The sequence below is a fragment of the Saccopteryx leptura genome, chromosome 1, assembly GCF_036850995.1.
Source record: "Saccopteryx leptura isolate mSacLep1 chromosome 1, mSacLep1_pri_phased_curated, whole genome shotgun sequence".
In the NCBI taxonomy this organism is placed as follows: domain Eukaryota; kingdom Metazoa; phylum Chordata; class Mammalia; order Chiroptera; family Emballonuridae; genus Saccopteryx; species Saccopteryx leptura.
Window position 1 is genome coordinate 350998820 of NC_089503.1, and position 15317 is coordinate 351014136.

The 15317-nt window shown below is 38.5% G+C and overlaps 1 protein-coding gene and 1 long non-coding RNA gene across 3 annotated transcripts in view; one reads left to right on the forward strand and one right to left on the reverse strand.

The window, feature by feature from the left end:
- The first annotated feature begins 1032 nt into the window (after positions 1 to 1032).
- LOC136387474 (uncharacterized) lies at positions 1033 to 4272 on the forward strand. Its single transcript, XR_010748121.1, has 2 exons — positions 1033 to 2050; positions 2241 to 4272. It is a non-coding gene; the product is annotated as an uncharacterized lncRNA (long non-coding RNA).
- CD109 (CD109 molecule) overlaps positions 3195 to 15317 on the reverse strand; it is a 135846-nt gene continuing 123723 nt past the window's right edge. For both annotated transcript variants that reach the window (XM_066359017.1, XM_066359018.1), the window contains exons 30-33: positions 12112 to 12254; positions 10281 to 10428; positions 7999 to 8101; positions 3195 to 5703 (exon numbers count right to left, since the gene is read on the reverse strand). In XM_066359017.1, coding sequence (XP_066215114.1) covers positions 5528 to 5703; positions 7999 to 8101; positions 10281 to 10428; positions 12112 to 12254 — 570 coding nt within the window. In that variant the 3' untranslated portion in view covers positions 3195 to 5527. The remainder of the gene's footprint in view (positions 5704 to 7998; positions 8102 to 10280; positions 10429 to 12111; positions 12255 to 15317) is intronic.

Below are 15317 nucleotides of genomic sequence, written 5' to 3' on the forward strand. Positions count from 1 at the left end.
GTTTGGAAACTACCATTATACACATTTTCTTTTTTTCTTTTTTTTTTTTTTAATAAATTTTTATTAATGGTAATGGGATGACATTAATAAATTAGGGTACATATATTCAAAGAAAACATGTCTAGGTTATTTTGTCATTAAATTATGTTGCATACCCCTTTTATACACATTTTCAATAAGTGATAATTACATCTATTCCCAAAGTCCAACCTAAGTTTCCTAAAGTTGAGATATAGACTTGTTAATCTAAATATCTGTCCAGTGATTCTAAGAACTCTATTATTGTGTAAGGATGTCGTTAATTATATTAAATTAATTGACATTATTAGGTGATTTACAAGTACCCAGAATCATTTAGCTAGAGTTTCACAAACTCAGCACTATTGATATCTCAGGCCAGACAATTTTCTATTGTGGGCTGTCCTGGGAATTGTAGGATGTTTAACAGCATCTTTGGCCTCAACCCACTAGATGCCAGCAATACCACCTCCAGCTATAACAACGATACTATCTCCAGACATTGCCAAATGTCACCTGGGGGCAAAGTCATCCCCAACTGAGAACCATTATACTATCTTTAGCATGTTGCAGAAACCCAGAAAATTCACAGCAGGAAAAAAGTGTTAAAAATAAGGTGTGTAAAATCAAGAAAATTTATGTAAAGTAATACAATACAAACGCAACAATCCATGCCGCCCTTTTCCTGTATACACAAACTGTGCATTCTTTATTTCTATAGGATTTCCTGAAGCTCAATGAGCCCTCGCCTCACATTTTTTAGCTGTGTAACACTTATCCCTCTACGGACTCCACTCCAACACCAAAAGCAAAGAATGAAAAGGAACTGGAAGGAGGTTCGTGATCAAGTTTCTTTCACCTCACTCATGTCGAAGTCTTGTCACACACGAATACTCACTCTAACCTACCCTCAGACAACCCATTTCTCACAATCAAACAAGTGTAGGTACAGATGTGCTATAGACATGATTTAAGCTAAACTAAAAAGAACACTAAATATAAATAGATGGGAATTTTAATTTTTATTGATAAACCATGATTCTTATTGAATATATAACAGAGTACAAATAACAATAACAGATTTAAAATTTAAACTTTCAGAATTAACTAGATCAATATATAAAGCTTTAGATTCTGGAAAAATGTTTCAACAGTATTTTTCTCATATGAAAAACAGCTTCTCAAAATAGGGGATTTCTGAGCAAAATTTTATAAACCTTCCTATGTACAAAAGAAATGGACTCAACCACATCAATTGTACCCTACTAAAAATTCATAACATAATGGCTTGAAGGACCAGGATAGAACCACATTTTATTGAAGCTATCAAAGATAAATCTTAAAGATCTACAGCTGGAACATGGAACTACCCTCTACTACTGATTAGATACAGTAGATACAGTGGGCAGAAGAGTGGTAAATTATGGCCCTGTGACAACATAAGATAGAATTATTCCTAAATACGTAGCTATTAATACATATATCATTATCATCCCCATTACAGAGATACACACATACCCATGTGTCAGCATCCTTTGAAATGAGAAACTCAGAAATCATCTAGGAAATAAATATTTTCCTATGTTAGAATAATAACAAGTCAAAATGAAAATGTTTGATGCCCTGCCTTTTGACGAGGCACATGAAAACACAACTCACTGGCTAGAAATAATTTGGAAATAAGCCTATTCCCACTGGAAGTGACATATGCTGGTGTCTTCAGTTCCCGGTCAGTAGGAGAAAGGGTGGGACTTCAGTTTCTATCAGTGAATGAAATCAATGGCATTCTAACAAACTATAGAAATGATCCCTGAAAGTATAGTCTTATCAATGGCATTCTAAATGGAAGCATTTCAGCATAAACAAACTTACAGGTAAAATGAGCTTTTAATATTATTATTCATAAATGTGAAGAAAATAGTCTACATCATCAATTTTTACTTCTACATGCCCTTCTTTTCTCATTTCTAGGGCTTTTTAAATCATTTACCATCCAACCCTACGACTTGTAACAGGCAAGTTCTAGACAGGGGTCTCCAAACTTTTTACACAGGGGGCCAGTTCATTGTCCCTCAGACCATTGGAGGGCTGCCAAATACAGTGGTCCTCTCACTGACCACCAATGAAAGAGGTGCCCCTTCCAGAAGTGCAGTGGGGGCCGGATAAATGGCCTCAGGGGGCCGCATTGCGGCCCATGGGCCGTAGTTTGGGGACGCCTGTAGGAGGAAGAGAACAAGGCCTCTCCACCACAGCTCCATGCACATGACACGGAGCTAACCACGCTCTTTCCTCCTCTTCCTCCTCCCAACCCAGCCGCTTCATTCTTAATAAATTTATAATAAAAAAGAGAGGAGTTACAAGATGTCTTTCCCACCTGAAAATATAAAGTACAAGCCCTGGCCAGTTTGCTTAGTGGTAGAGCATCAGCCTGGCATGTGGATGTTCCAGGCTCAATTCCAGGTCAGGGAACATAGGAGAAGCGACCATCTGCTTTCGCCATCCCTCCCCTTCTCACTTCTCTCTCTCTCTCTTTCTCTCTCTCTCCTGCAGCCAAGGCTCAATTGGAGCAACTTGGCCCCAGGCACTGAGGATGGCTCCATGGCCTCTGCCTCAGGCACTAAGAAGAGATCGGTTGCCAAACAATGAAGCAACACCCCACTGGGGCATAGCATCGCCCCCTAGTGGACTTGCCGGGTGGTCAGGGCACATGCAGGACTGTGTCTTTCTGCCTCCCCTCCTCTCACTGAATAATATATATAGAGAGAGTACTTCACAAAAAAGTATAGAAGCCCTAGTCTTTAAATAAGGAAATATGGTCTAAAAAAGATTCAAGTTGTCTTCTAATGGCCTTTCCATTCTAGTGTTTCCTAATATACTACACTAAAAGTTCAGTATAAATTATTTGCCAAAGAATATAAGGTATCGAACACACACACACACACACACACACGCTTCATTATAAGATACTATTAATTTCTCAAAAAGTCCTGCGGTATGAAGGCTAAAAACACCACACAGGAAGGCCCAAACATCACAAGTGCTTATTTAGATCAGAGTATTTCAAAGGGGTGAGAGAATTTTTCCCCACTTGAAAACAAACAAGAAAATTATTTGCTTGATATTTAACTGCTCTCCCTCCACAGACCACTCTATGAGGATCTTTTTTCCATAAAGAGATTTCAAGTTTTAATAAAAGCACTGAATACTAGTGATTTCTACTTTGGTATCAAAAATATCCATCAGCATGACATGAACATCCACTCCATAATAATGTCTTAAAATTCATTAAAAATAAAATTCTCTCTAAAATTTCCTTTAAAATATATATTTGCATACTTTGTTTATTACAGGTTTATTTTAAAACAGTTGAAAATACTGTAATGCAGACTCTTTGAAGCCCATGACAATGAATTTTTTCCATGTCTGCTTGAGAGATATGCCATGGAGTTAAGCATTTCTCAGATTTAGAAGATCTTTCACTTGTTTTTTTCTATACCTACTATATTGTAATATATTTATAAGGGAAAGGAAGAAAGAGGGGAGATAGAAAAGAGAAAAAGAAAGAAATTTTTCTTTAAATTTTTCACCCAGATAAATGAATATTATCTTTCGGAATACAGGGTATATCCAATGATCCAGGTGCTCAAAATTCAGGAAACTTCTTAAAGATTTGCAGCAAGCATTAGATGTCACTTGACAGCTGGCATTCCAACACTAAGATACCTGCGCCTAGAAGAGCTTCGACAGGACCCCGGGGCGATGCCCTACAGAACTGCAGGTCAGCCATCACGTCAAGACTCTCTGGTCCCCGTCAAGACTCTCTGGTCCCCGTCAAACTCAGCTTCTTTCTCAGCCCAGAGAGGTCAGCCTGCTGTCTGACATAAGAAGTGTATCCCTCCCCCTGGCTTATAATCCCCCACTACTAACAAAATGTGTACCCACTGGTCGAGGGTCCTCTAGTCTAAGTCACATAAGGCACATGTGCAACGTGCTGAACCCTCCCCCCGGAAACAGCGCTGGAGTGTGGGGCTGAGGACAGCAGCGCACCTGGGACCCTCTGACCCAACCAGCAAAGCCTAGGGAAGCACCTCCCCTCCCTCATTCTTCTCTCCAGAAGAAAAATATACTGCTCACAAAAATAAGGGGATATTTCATCGCTTCATATTCATTTTTTGAAATATCCCCTAATTTTTGTGAGCAGTATAGAAGCCTCGAGGTATGTGGTATGGTGATTACATTTGGAGTGGGAAAACACCACTTAGCTTTAAAAAATTCACCACCTACGATCTAAAAAGAGGGATGTGATCTCCAGTTACAAAGGGTAAACTGAGACCACTGCAGGTGGGGTTGGGGTTGGGTGGAGGGGGGGTTATGGTGGGTGTGGGGAGGGAAGAGAACAAGCTCCTCATTCTGATTGTTTTCTCCCAATTTCTAGGAAATCCCTCATTAGTACTAAAAAATAATATGAATGAAGCCACTTTAAAATGGAGTCACTGCTGCCATCCCAGAGGAACTGCCTTGCAAGTCTGAGGCGTCAAACATTTGAAATGTTCAAACAGGGCAAGATAACCTTTGAACTGGGCCTAAGGCAACACTGTGTCTGCAAGGATAACAAGAAAGCGGATATTATGACTACCAAACAGATGGCTACGGGATTGGAAATTAAAAACAGTCTTGTTTCTAACCAGTTTGCTCGGTGGATAGAGCATTGGCCCTGCGTGCAGAAGTCCAGGGATCGATCCCCAGTCAGGGAACACAGGAGAAGTGACTGTCTGCTTCTCTGCTCCTCTCTCTCCCCCCCTTCTCGCTCTCTTCCTCTCTCACAGCCTATGGCAATCCCAGACAGGGCTTGCCAGGTAGATCCCAATTGGGATACATGTCAGAGTCTGTCTCTCCATCTCCCCTCCTCTCACTTAAAAAAAAATTCTTTAGAATTAGTGTCACTATGCGAGCTTATCTGCACAAATAGAAGTGCCTTCCTTCTACTGATGTCATTGTTTTCCTGCCCTTTCTCATAAACACCCCTGTATTTGTCTCCTAATCGGGATACTAATTGGGCGTCTGCCTGAATCAGTGCTTTCCAAATAACTATTCTTTCTAATCTCAAATAAATGCGTAGGCCTCTTATTTTTAGGTTATCAATACTAAAGCAAAGATTAATGTTTAATAATGTTTAAAAACCTCATTTCTTCTGGAAAATGAAAAGAATAAAAGATCTAAAATAACACATTTATTCTGGAACAAAACACCTCCCGAAAAATCCTAATATATTTTAAGAGGGAAAAATAAAGATATACAACTACAATAATTCTGAATCTTGGTCCACACAGAAGTCAGGTGAAGAAATCTATGCGGCTATACACACAAGGACCTGTTGTACACAATCCCCCCAACCTCATAAAAAGAAAAAAAAAATGTTTTTCAAAATAGAAGCAATATTTGATTACGGAAATAGGACAATCACATATGACTTCTGGCAATATGTTACATAGAGTCCTTAAAAAATAAATCACAGCCTACGTTGCAAAGAGAACAGAAGTATGAAACAGAAAACAGAAATGACGGGAGAGCGATGAAAAGAGGCTGAAGCTCCACTCCTGCAATGATCGCAGCCGCGGATGTCGCCACAGAGGTCACAGGAGGACATCTTCGCTGCAGAGTTGTAACTTCTCACCGCTTGTCTCCCTGTTCAAAGAGGCGGACATCAGTTTACACGTCTCCCTTGTTTAGAAACATTTGCTTTGCCAAAACTTAAAAGCATTTCAATACACTTTTCTGAGTTTTCCATTCTCCATATAATTTTATTTTTCTTTACAAGAAACAACTGAAATGCTCCAGAGGGGCCCAAACTGCTAACCAAATCCAAGAGAGAAACAATGCTTTCCGCCCAATCTATCTCCCCAGCAGTGGGCCAGCAACGGCAGTGCAAACAGACCGCAGCTGCAGCGCCCCCTGCTGCAGCCGGCAGCAACTGCGATCTCCCAGGGAACAGGAAGGATTTCAACTGAGGGTTGTTCCCCCTCCTACACAGTTCATTTCAGGGTGGCATTTTCTATGCATTCAAGTAAAATCCTGACCATTAGAACTACTGAAAAGAGATCTTTATGTTGTATGTTAACTATTATTGAAAAAATTAATTTTTTAAAAAGAAAATAACATTTATCATGGGCCTTATTTAAAAATACAAAATATAAAGAAAATTGTTTATTCAATGCCTTGCACTTTTCAACACTCTAAAACATTGAGCACAGGGCCCTGACTGGGTGGTTCAGTGGATAGAGCATCATCCTGGTGCACTGAGTTTGAATCCCAGTCAGGGCACATAGAGAAGCAACCTATGAATGCATAACTAAATGGAACAACTAAGCAGAATAAGTTGATCCTTTTCTTTCTCTCTCCCTTCCCCTTTTCCCCATCCCCATCCTCTCTTTCTGTTTCAAATCAATGGGGAAAAAACTATTTTTTTTAAATTATGCATATAATCTCTTAAAACTATTCAACTTTGGTAATTTTATAGGATAAGCTAATATGAACAAAGTATATAAGGCACTTATAACACTATAATAAATTCACTATAAAATACATGATTTTAATTTTTACAATTTTAAAAAATATTCTACATTCAAATTTCATGACTTCTCATTTTTTTTGTCATAAATATGTTTTCTAACTTTAGAATTTTCAAAAATGGGTTTTTAGGCTTTTATTAATCTGATCTTTCCCAAATGTTCACTTTAAGATGTGCTCCTCATGAATGTTATTTTCCACACAAAAAAATCCAAATTACATAGACAACCTTTTTTGTTTCTTAAACATTTAAAATGTTCTCCATACACTTAAGAAACATCAATTGGAGAACTGTACTATTAAGTTAAATAACAAAGCTCAATAACTAGCTACAGTCCTTGAGTCGCAACAACATATCCCACCCTTCCACCAGAAAGCATGTATGACATCAGTGTTTCCCCAAACGTCCCACAAAAACCTAGGTGAATGATCGTCCCCAATTCCAACAGGAGACAAAAGAGAGAAACTGGCCCATTGATTTGGAGAGAGAACTGGTGCTCTGTCTTAGTCTTAAACAAATACTCTGTCAAAAACTACTAACAACGTCAACAATTCCATTTCATTTTATAGTGTAATTGTCTATAACTACCTAACACACAAACACATACACATACTCACACACACACAAAATAAAACTGCTCATGAGCCTCATGCATGTTGATGATTCTAAGCCTCCAGGAGTTGTTTGTTTTTCAGAACCAGTATTATTACCAGCAGAAACATCAGCGTGGAGGTCACACAGCCACAAAAAAAAAAAAAAGTTACTCTGACTGAATGCAGATTTGTCCTAATTAATTTAGGTGATCTCCAAACCAGATCTCTACTTTCACATCCTGAACTTCTAACATTTTATAAAGTAAGACATTACCAGTAAAATCAAACAAGCTCAAGTTATTTCCCAAACTATATTATTCTTGATACACTAAAAAATCTGTTACAATGTATAGTTTTTAGCAAAGCCAACAGGCTCTGTCCATGAAGAAACACTGGCTGCAGGTGAGGCGTTTGCACTGGGGATGCTGTCCATGTCCGCCCTAAAGAACGCCCAGTTTTACAAAAGTCAGGTGGAACAGGTGTGTGGAAGAGGAGCAAAACCTTGGAAACCAAACATAACTGGGCTCTTTATGCCAAGTTTTCTTTATAAATTTTCGGATGGTGAATTAAAAACCTACAATATAGAGCAAAAGCATCCCTTTTTTAATACTATAATGCTAAATGCTATCATGTGACCTTTGTAGTGATCAGTGGTCTTCATTTAAAGGGAAAGCTCACCTCCTGTTTCCTCACCTCCTACACTTCATCCCAACAACAACAAAAAAAATAACCCCATTGGTGATCACTTAGAATAAGTGAATGAATGAATGAATGTCTGGCTTACCTCCTACAGTAATAGAAACTTCAGAACATACTTACTTGGTTCATAATAATCCACTATGAACACAGAAGCATCTTGTGTATTTGAAACTCTAAAGTTTCTCACAGCAGGAATATCAACGCAAAACTGGGTTTCATTTACCTTGAAAAATACAAAAGACTTTTAAGGAAGTGGGAAACTATGTGTTTAAGAAAATGTAAAAGGTATTTCTTTTTCTTATCCTTTCAGGAAACAGACATAGAAGCTAACATTTAGGGAGCACTATATATGCCCTGGACCATGGTAAGTACATACTTTATATAAATTATCTCACTTAACTCATAAAACTATCTTTAGAGGATAAGTATTGTTCTTACTTCCGCTGTACTGAAAGGGATGGATGCTGAGAGGCCACGTAAGCAGCAAGCCCCAGGACGCATGCTCCTGGGCCCTGCGGCCTCACCCAATCACCTACCTAGGAGTGCCCACAAGGCAGTTGCAGCCAACAGTTCACAGCAACCCTTTCTCCAGAGAACTGCCCTTAGCTCACAGGAGCCACTTCTCTGAGTAACTGAGGTAACACAGAGTGGGCAGGTCTACCCCACCGCCAATAACTGACTAATACGCACTACAAAAGGCCAGCCTCTCTGCCTCCAAGAGGAGCGGCTTATGCCAATTTGGCAAACGAGACTGGTTAAGGAATCCAAAACGGATAAATTCCTTCAAACATTCCATCATGTATCAATTAGCAGTAAATGAAAATTTAAATAAATCTGTCAAAACACAATGAGTACTCAAATTAAGATAACTGTTAACAAGAACATCACAGGTATAGGACAAACTCTAAAACCAATTACATTATTAAAAAAAAAAACTTTAAATTTGTTTTTCAAGTTCTAAATCAGGCTTGTGGCTTTCAAGCAGTATTTAATGTATGGAATTCTCAAACAGCAAAAGAATTTTAGAGACCCTGAATTAATTATAACAGGTTTTTAACTAGTGAATTCTGAAGTCTTAAAACAAAAGAATATTCAGGAACGAGCTTTTTTAAAGTAGACATACTGCTAAAGCAATATATTACTGATTCATACTTGGCAACACTGGAATAAGAAACATACATATTCCCCTCATGTAACATAAAATCCTAAGAACACTTAGAACTCAATTTCAATTCAACCTACGAATTTCATATAGATGTTAGAAAAGAAAGAATAAACTTATACAATAGCGGTTTTGAGATATAACAGGTAGAGTCTTGAGTTCTTCACTTACATTATTCTCCCATATTTTATGCACCTTATTTTTAGACCAGTAATTTTCAAACAACAATGGAAATATGTATGAAAACGATATAATAACTATATGTAAAGACTATTCTTCTAAGATTTAAGCACCTAACTTCAATGCAGGAATATTAACCCCTTTGAGATTTATTAAAAGCTTCATGAAAGCATTTTAAAACTTGTAATTAAAGCTTTCATCAGCAGCATTTAAGCAAATATGTTTAGCAATTCCCTGGGGCAAGGGAGGGGTTCTCAAATTAGGATCTGGTCTTAATTTTTGAAATTCTGATGTAGCAGTTTTTATATATTTTACACCTAGCATAAAATAATTACCTGGTTATCAAGACTTTTACTGGGGTTATCATTAACAGTGATTCTCTTTAAACTAATTCTATAATGATATCTTTAATTTAATTATGTTTACATAGATTCTAGGGTCACCCGAATGCATCCCCCCTCCCCCCTATTCCCCTCAACATCTCCCTTGCCCCCCTCCCTACAGTGCCCTCCACCCTTCCCTTCAGGTTTATCCCAGGGGACCCCAAACTTTCTACACAGGGGGCTAGTGCACTGTCCCTCAGACCACTGGAGGGCCAGACTATAAAAAAACTATGAACAAATCCCTATGCACACTGCACATATCTTATTTTAAAGTAAAAAAACAAAACGGGAACAAATATAATATTTAAAATAAAGAACAACTAAATTTAAATCAACAAACTGACCAGTATTTCAATGGGAACTATGCTCCTCTCACTGACCACCAATGAAAGAGGTGCCCCTTCCGGAAGTGCGGCGGGGGCCAGATAAATGGCCTCAGGGGGCTGCATGTGGCCCGCGGGCCGTAGTTTGGGGACCCTGGGTTTATCCCATCCTATCATTCCCTTTCCCTCTGTCCTCTTTACCTCTGGTCCCTTTGATATCTTTTTAATGAGAATAAAGTCATTCAGGGACACAAAACGCTTCAATAATTTCAAGAAAACGTGTAAAGTAAGGGAGACTTTGAACACTAACAAATGCTAGCTTTTTCCATATGAAATGTGGGTTTTCCTACTTACAGAATCTAAATACAGGCTGAGTTTCCCATGATCGTGCTCCACTTTCTTCACGGTCTCGCCCAGGGGAATTGCGTCTGAAGACACAGCGAAACCACTGAGCAGGTTAACTTCCATCAGGGCCATGCCACTTCTTTCTGGGCCCAAAAACCTAAATCAAAAGCGAAGGACAGAAGAAACACCACAAGCTGCTGGTAAACCATCTTCATAGAAAAATTAACACTGCCAAGTGTTATTCCACACATTACTACTTCGTTAAAACCAGTATCACTATAGAAAACTGTGAAACAGGCGATCCTCTCCTTCCAGGTGTGAAAGTCTTACCACTTTCAACCGTACGAGAAATAACGGTATGACGGTGTGTTCATTTGACAGACAGGATGAAATGCCCACCAGGTAACAGGCTCATGCCTGGCGGTGGCAAGGACCACCTGGGTGCCCTTTCAGCAGGCAACCGTTGTCTAGTGGGGCTTCCAAACTGAGCTGCACCCTTCATGTTCTCAGAAGCTGACACAACTCCAGTTTCCAGCTGGAAGCCAGGAACTGAAACCGAGGCATCGCTTGACCACTTAGTAGGAGACCGTGGCCAAGTCTTTAGCAACAGTTTCTTCATCTGGTTTTAGAGAAAGAGGGAGAGTCCTTCCCTTTGTTCTCCCACATCCTTGGAGCACTCTGCGTGTTTTCTTTGGCCACCGTGAGATGATGACAAGCCTCGGAAAAGTTTTATCACCCTGCATCGTTCTCTCGCTCTGTTGTACACAGAGCGAGTATCAAAGCACCTGGACACCAACAACATTTTGTCTCCTTTAAAATAAATATTTTTCTAAACTGAATAGCTGGCGAGCGCTTTTTGTTTGGAGCAGAAAGAGCCCAGCGTGGTTATGGAAAGGAGCCTGTGTCCAACGTGAAAGGATCAGAGCATTGTTAAGTGAGTTCTCACTGTCCTTTCACACAGCAAACCCAAGCAGGGCTGGTAGGAAATCTTGCTTTTCAGAGCAGCAAACTGATGCCTGCCAAACGTGACTGATCAAAAAGCCATACCGGACGACTGCTGACTGCAGCTGGCTCAGCAAGCCCAGCTGTAAAGTCTCTTGATGCAAGAGCTTTCTAAAAGAGTTGCTTTCAAACCTGTGTGTGTGCTAGAAGGACCAAGAACACCGAGGAAGGCAGCGTCACAGACCCTGCATCTGTGAAGGTAGTAGGTTTCAGGTGGTACCCCTTCTCCTTATGATGTAACAAGATCCTCAGATGCTATGGACACAGACCAAATTTACAAATCGCCTTACCAAATACTCGCAGAAGCTGTAAGTGCCTAATTATCCAAGGGGAGAGTCTTCTAAACTAAAATATTTTCTCTAAAAGATTTTCCAAAAAAACCCCACTATTTTCAAACTATCATCTCCATTGAACTAGCCTGGTCTTACGAAGTTTTGAGTTAAAAGGATAACACCAAAGACTAAATATGAACCTGAAATAATTATTTAACAGAAAAGAGACTGACAGCAAGAAATACCAATTTGGGTATATTAAACATGACTGGTTAATATCAAGTTTTCATCAATTAGACCTGAATTTTATTAAATCTTTCTATATCAATTTGTTATAAATACAAAGAAAACCTGTAAATAATTTTGGACACATTGAGAAATGCTTAAACATTATTAGCAGTACCTATATTTCTAGTTTGTAACCTAACATATAATATATAACTTAAATCTCTGTTAACTCCTTATATGTTGCTATAGTTAGATATATATAAATAAATAAATCCTCAAGTCTTTTTTTTTTTAGAAAAGAAGAAAGAGTAGGAAGGGGTACTTAAACAGATACCAACCTCGTGCACACATTCAAATTCAAGTGATTGATATCATCTTTATTATCTTTTACAGTAACATCTAAATCAAAGGCTTCTTGATTTTGGATAGATTTTCGTCTTCTGGAAGACTTTGAATCTTGCACATTATAAATAACATTTAGCTACAAAAATAACAAATTAACATAAGTAATAAATTAACAACAAATTGCCATTATTATGTATTCTAAATGTTCAGCAGTGATTTTCAACTAGATTCATAATCTCCAACCTAGAAAAATATTGGTTCTACTAGCTAACGAAGTATCATTATTAAAAAACATTGTAAAAAACACTGAAAGATTACACTGGGGAACAAAATTTTTGTTGCATCCACAAAACACTTCTTCTTACCTAATTCAAGTGTGCTGATCTCAAATCTGATATCAGTTTTTCTTTCTAAGCTAGAGTTTTTTTGCAATTCAAGATTTTAGGTTTTCATCTTATTGTAAAATTTTCAACATTTAATTTAACATAATGAAGTAGAATGTCTTCTTGGGCATCATCTTTGTGAAAATATAATAATTTATATAATGCAATAAATACATTAATACACTAAAAGATATGACTGCATCAAAATTTGTCTACAATTTCAAAATAGAACATATTAAAACACTTATTTTAATCATAAAATATGCACAAAACTAATTTAAATTCTATTCTGGCAAAAATTTGCGTTTGTAGCTCTTGCGTTTGTGTACTTGTTGAGGACAATCTCGTTTGATGCTCCACCAGTAGTCAGATCATCACTAACAACTCCAAGATTTTCGGGAAACTTATCAAGGTGACTGTTCAGGACGTGAATCTTAATGCTCATGTTACATCCAATGTCGCAGAAAGCCAACAGCATCCTTTGAACCAGAAGTTCATAGTTTTCTGCTTTTTTGTTGCCAAGGAAGTTCTTTGTAACTGCCACAAAAGACCGCCATGCTACTTTCTCCTCCTTATTCATCTTCCTGGTAAATTCTTCGTTATGTATGAGGGTTTGAATTTGAGGTCCATTGAATACACCTGCTTTTATCTTCTCGAAAGACAAGGCAGGAAAAGCAGAAATAATATATTGAAAGCATTCACTTTCTCTATTCAAAGCCTGAACAAACTACCATTTACCCAAGTTTCATGTGAAGTGGGGGAAAAATGATTCTGTCTCGATTAACCACATGTTCATTCACAATATTTTGCATCCCTACTTCCAGAACTTCACATTTCGGCCACTCCTTTGGTGTCCAGTGTTTCTCCCGAGCTCAGTTGTCCCACAAACACAGAAAGCAAGGATACTTCGTGAAACCTCTCTGTTGTCCTAGCAGGAAATTTACCATTATAAGATCCACACAAATAATCCAGTTATGCTCCTCATACTCCAGAAAGTTGAGGACAATTTTTATGTCATTATAATCTTCTCGCAGATGAGTTGAATAACCAATTGGAACCACTGCATAAACATTATCGTTGTGTAGGAGAACACATTTTAGACTCCATTTAGAGCTGTCAAGAAATAGCCATCATTCTGTTGAACTGTAAGTGGTAACACCTAGCTGGCTGAGAAGACTCCTGATATCATGACATAAACAAAGTGTTTGTCTTCAGAAAAAAAGTCCACAAAAATTTGTTCACGCTTCCTGAAATGGGATACTTTAGCTGACCAAGGAAATACATTCTTTTATTGAAGCCTGGAGGCTAATAACTCAGCTGCTTTCTTTGATAGGCCCAAATCTCTTACTAAGTCATTCAATTCGGGTTGGCTAAACTGCTGAGGAGTTAATGATTTCTTGGCATCAGAAGAAGACCCTTTAGATTCTACAACCATTTCCTCATGCATCTTATCAAAATACTCTTGATCACCATGTTCACTTTCTTCATCCTTAGAAGAAATAAAACCATTGAAAACTGGAGGCCCTGGCCGGTTGGCTCAGTGGTAGAGTGTCAGCCTGGCATGCAGGAGTCCCGGGTTCGATTCCCAGCCAGGGCACAGAGGAGAAGCGCCCATCTGCTTCTCCACCCCTCCCTCTCTCCTTCCTCTCTCTCTCTCTTCCCCTCCCACAGCCAAGGCTCCATTAGAGCAAAGTTGGCCCGGGCGCTGAGGATGGCTCTGTGGCCTCTGCCTCAGGTGCTAGAATGGCTCTGGTTGCAACAAGAGCAACAGCCCAGATGGGCAGAGCATCGCCTCCTGGTGGGCATGCCAGGTGGATCCCGGTTGGGCGCATGTGGGAGTCTGTCTGACTGCCTCCCCATTTCCAACTTCAGAAAAATACAAAAAAAATACAAAAAACTGGAACCAGGAATGTCTCAGAGTGTGGGATAGGTTGTGTTGCTGAAGGCATATTAGGATATGTGATCATACGCCGTTTTTTTTTTGCCGATGCCCTTTGTATGGATCAGACAGAAATAACAATCACTGCTGTGGTCCTTAGGTTCATGCAAACCATAGGAATACCTAAAGGCATTCCTTTGCGTTTTCCTTTTGTCCAGTCACAAAGCATTTCCTCACAATTATGACACACAATATGAGGAGCCCAATTCTTGTCTTGATCACCAAGGAGACCTTGAAAATAGGCAATACATGTACATGTCACAAATGATGAAATATTGCACCTTTGACGTTGAAGTTTGTCACAGCCACATACATAACAGAAGGTGTCAGGACTATTCTTACATTTACGCCTACTCAAAGAAGCCATGATTCAATCTTAAAACAAAATAAGAGGGTGTTTTTATCAGCTAATAATTTTTTACATTTAAAAACAACTACAATTATTTAAAAGTGATGTTTGTAAAACATTAATTGCCTTGTGGTTATGTTCAATCCAAGAGTCATTGCCCTTTAACTCCAATTTAAAAACCAATGCATGCCATTAACTATAACAAAAAGAAATTAAAATTGCATAAAAACTAGACCATGCACCAAAAAATGGATTTCAGATTTGGAATCAGTGATGCAGAAATATATAGAAACAGTTCTAAAACCTCATGCAATACAGAAAATGAAAAAAAAATTTTCCCCAGTGTTATAAGCAATGATTTTAAAAACTGAGAAAATTGTTAGGTAACATTCCAAAGGAAGTGTCACAGACTATCATGAATGATATTCATGAGTATTTTTTTTTTCAAAGAATGTAAAACATTCCTTATGGGGAAAAAGTATAATTATTGCTAACTTTCTTGAGCATACCAACTAAGTTCTGCTGCCC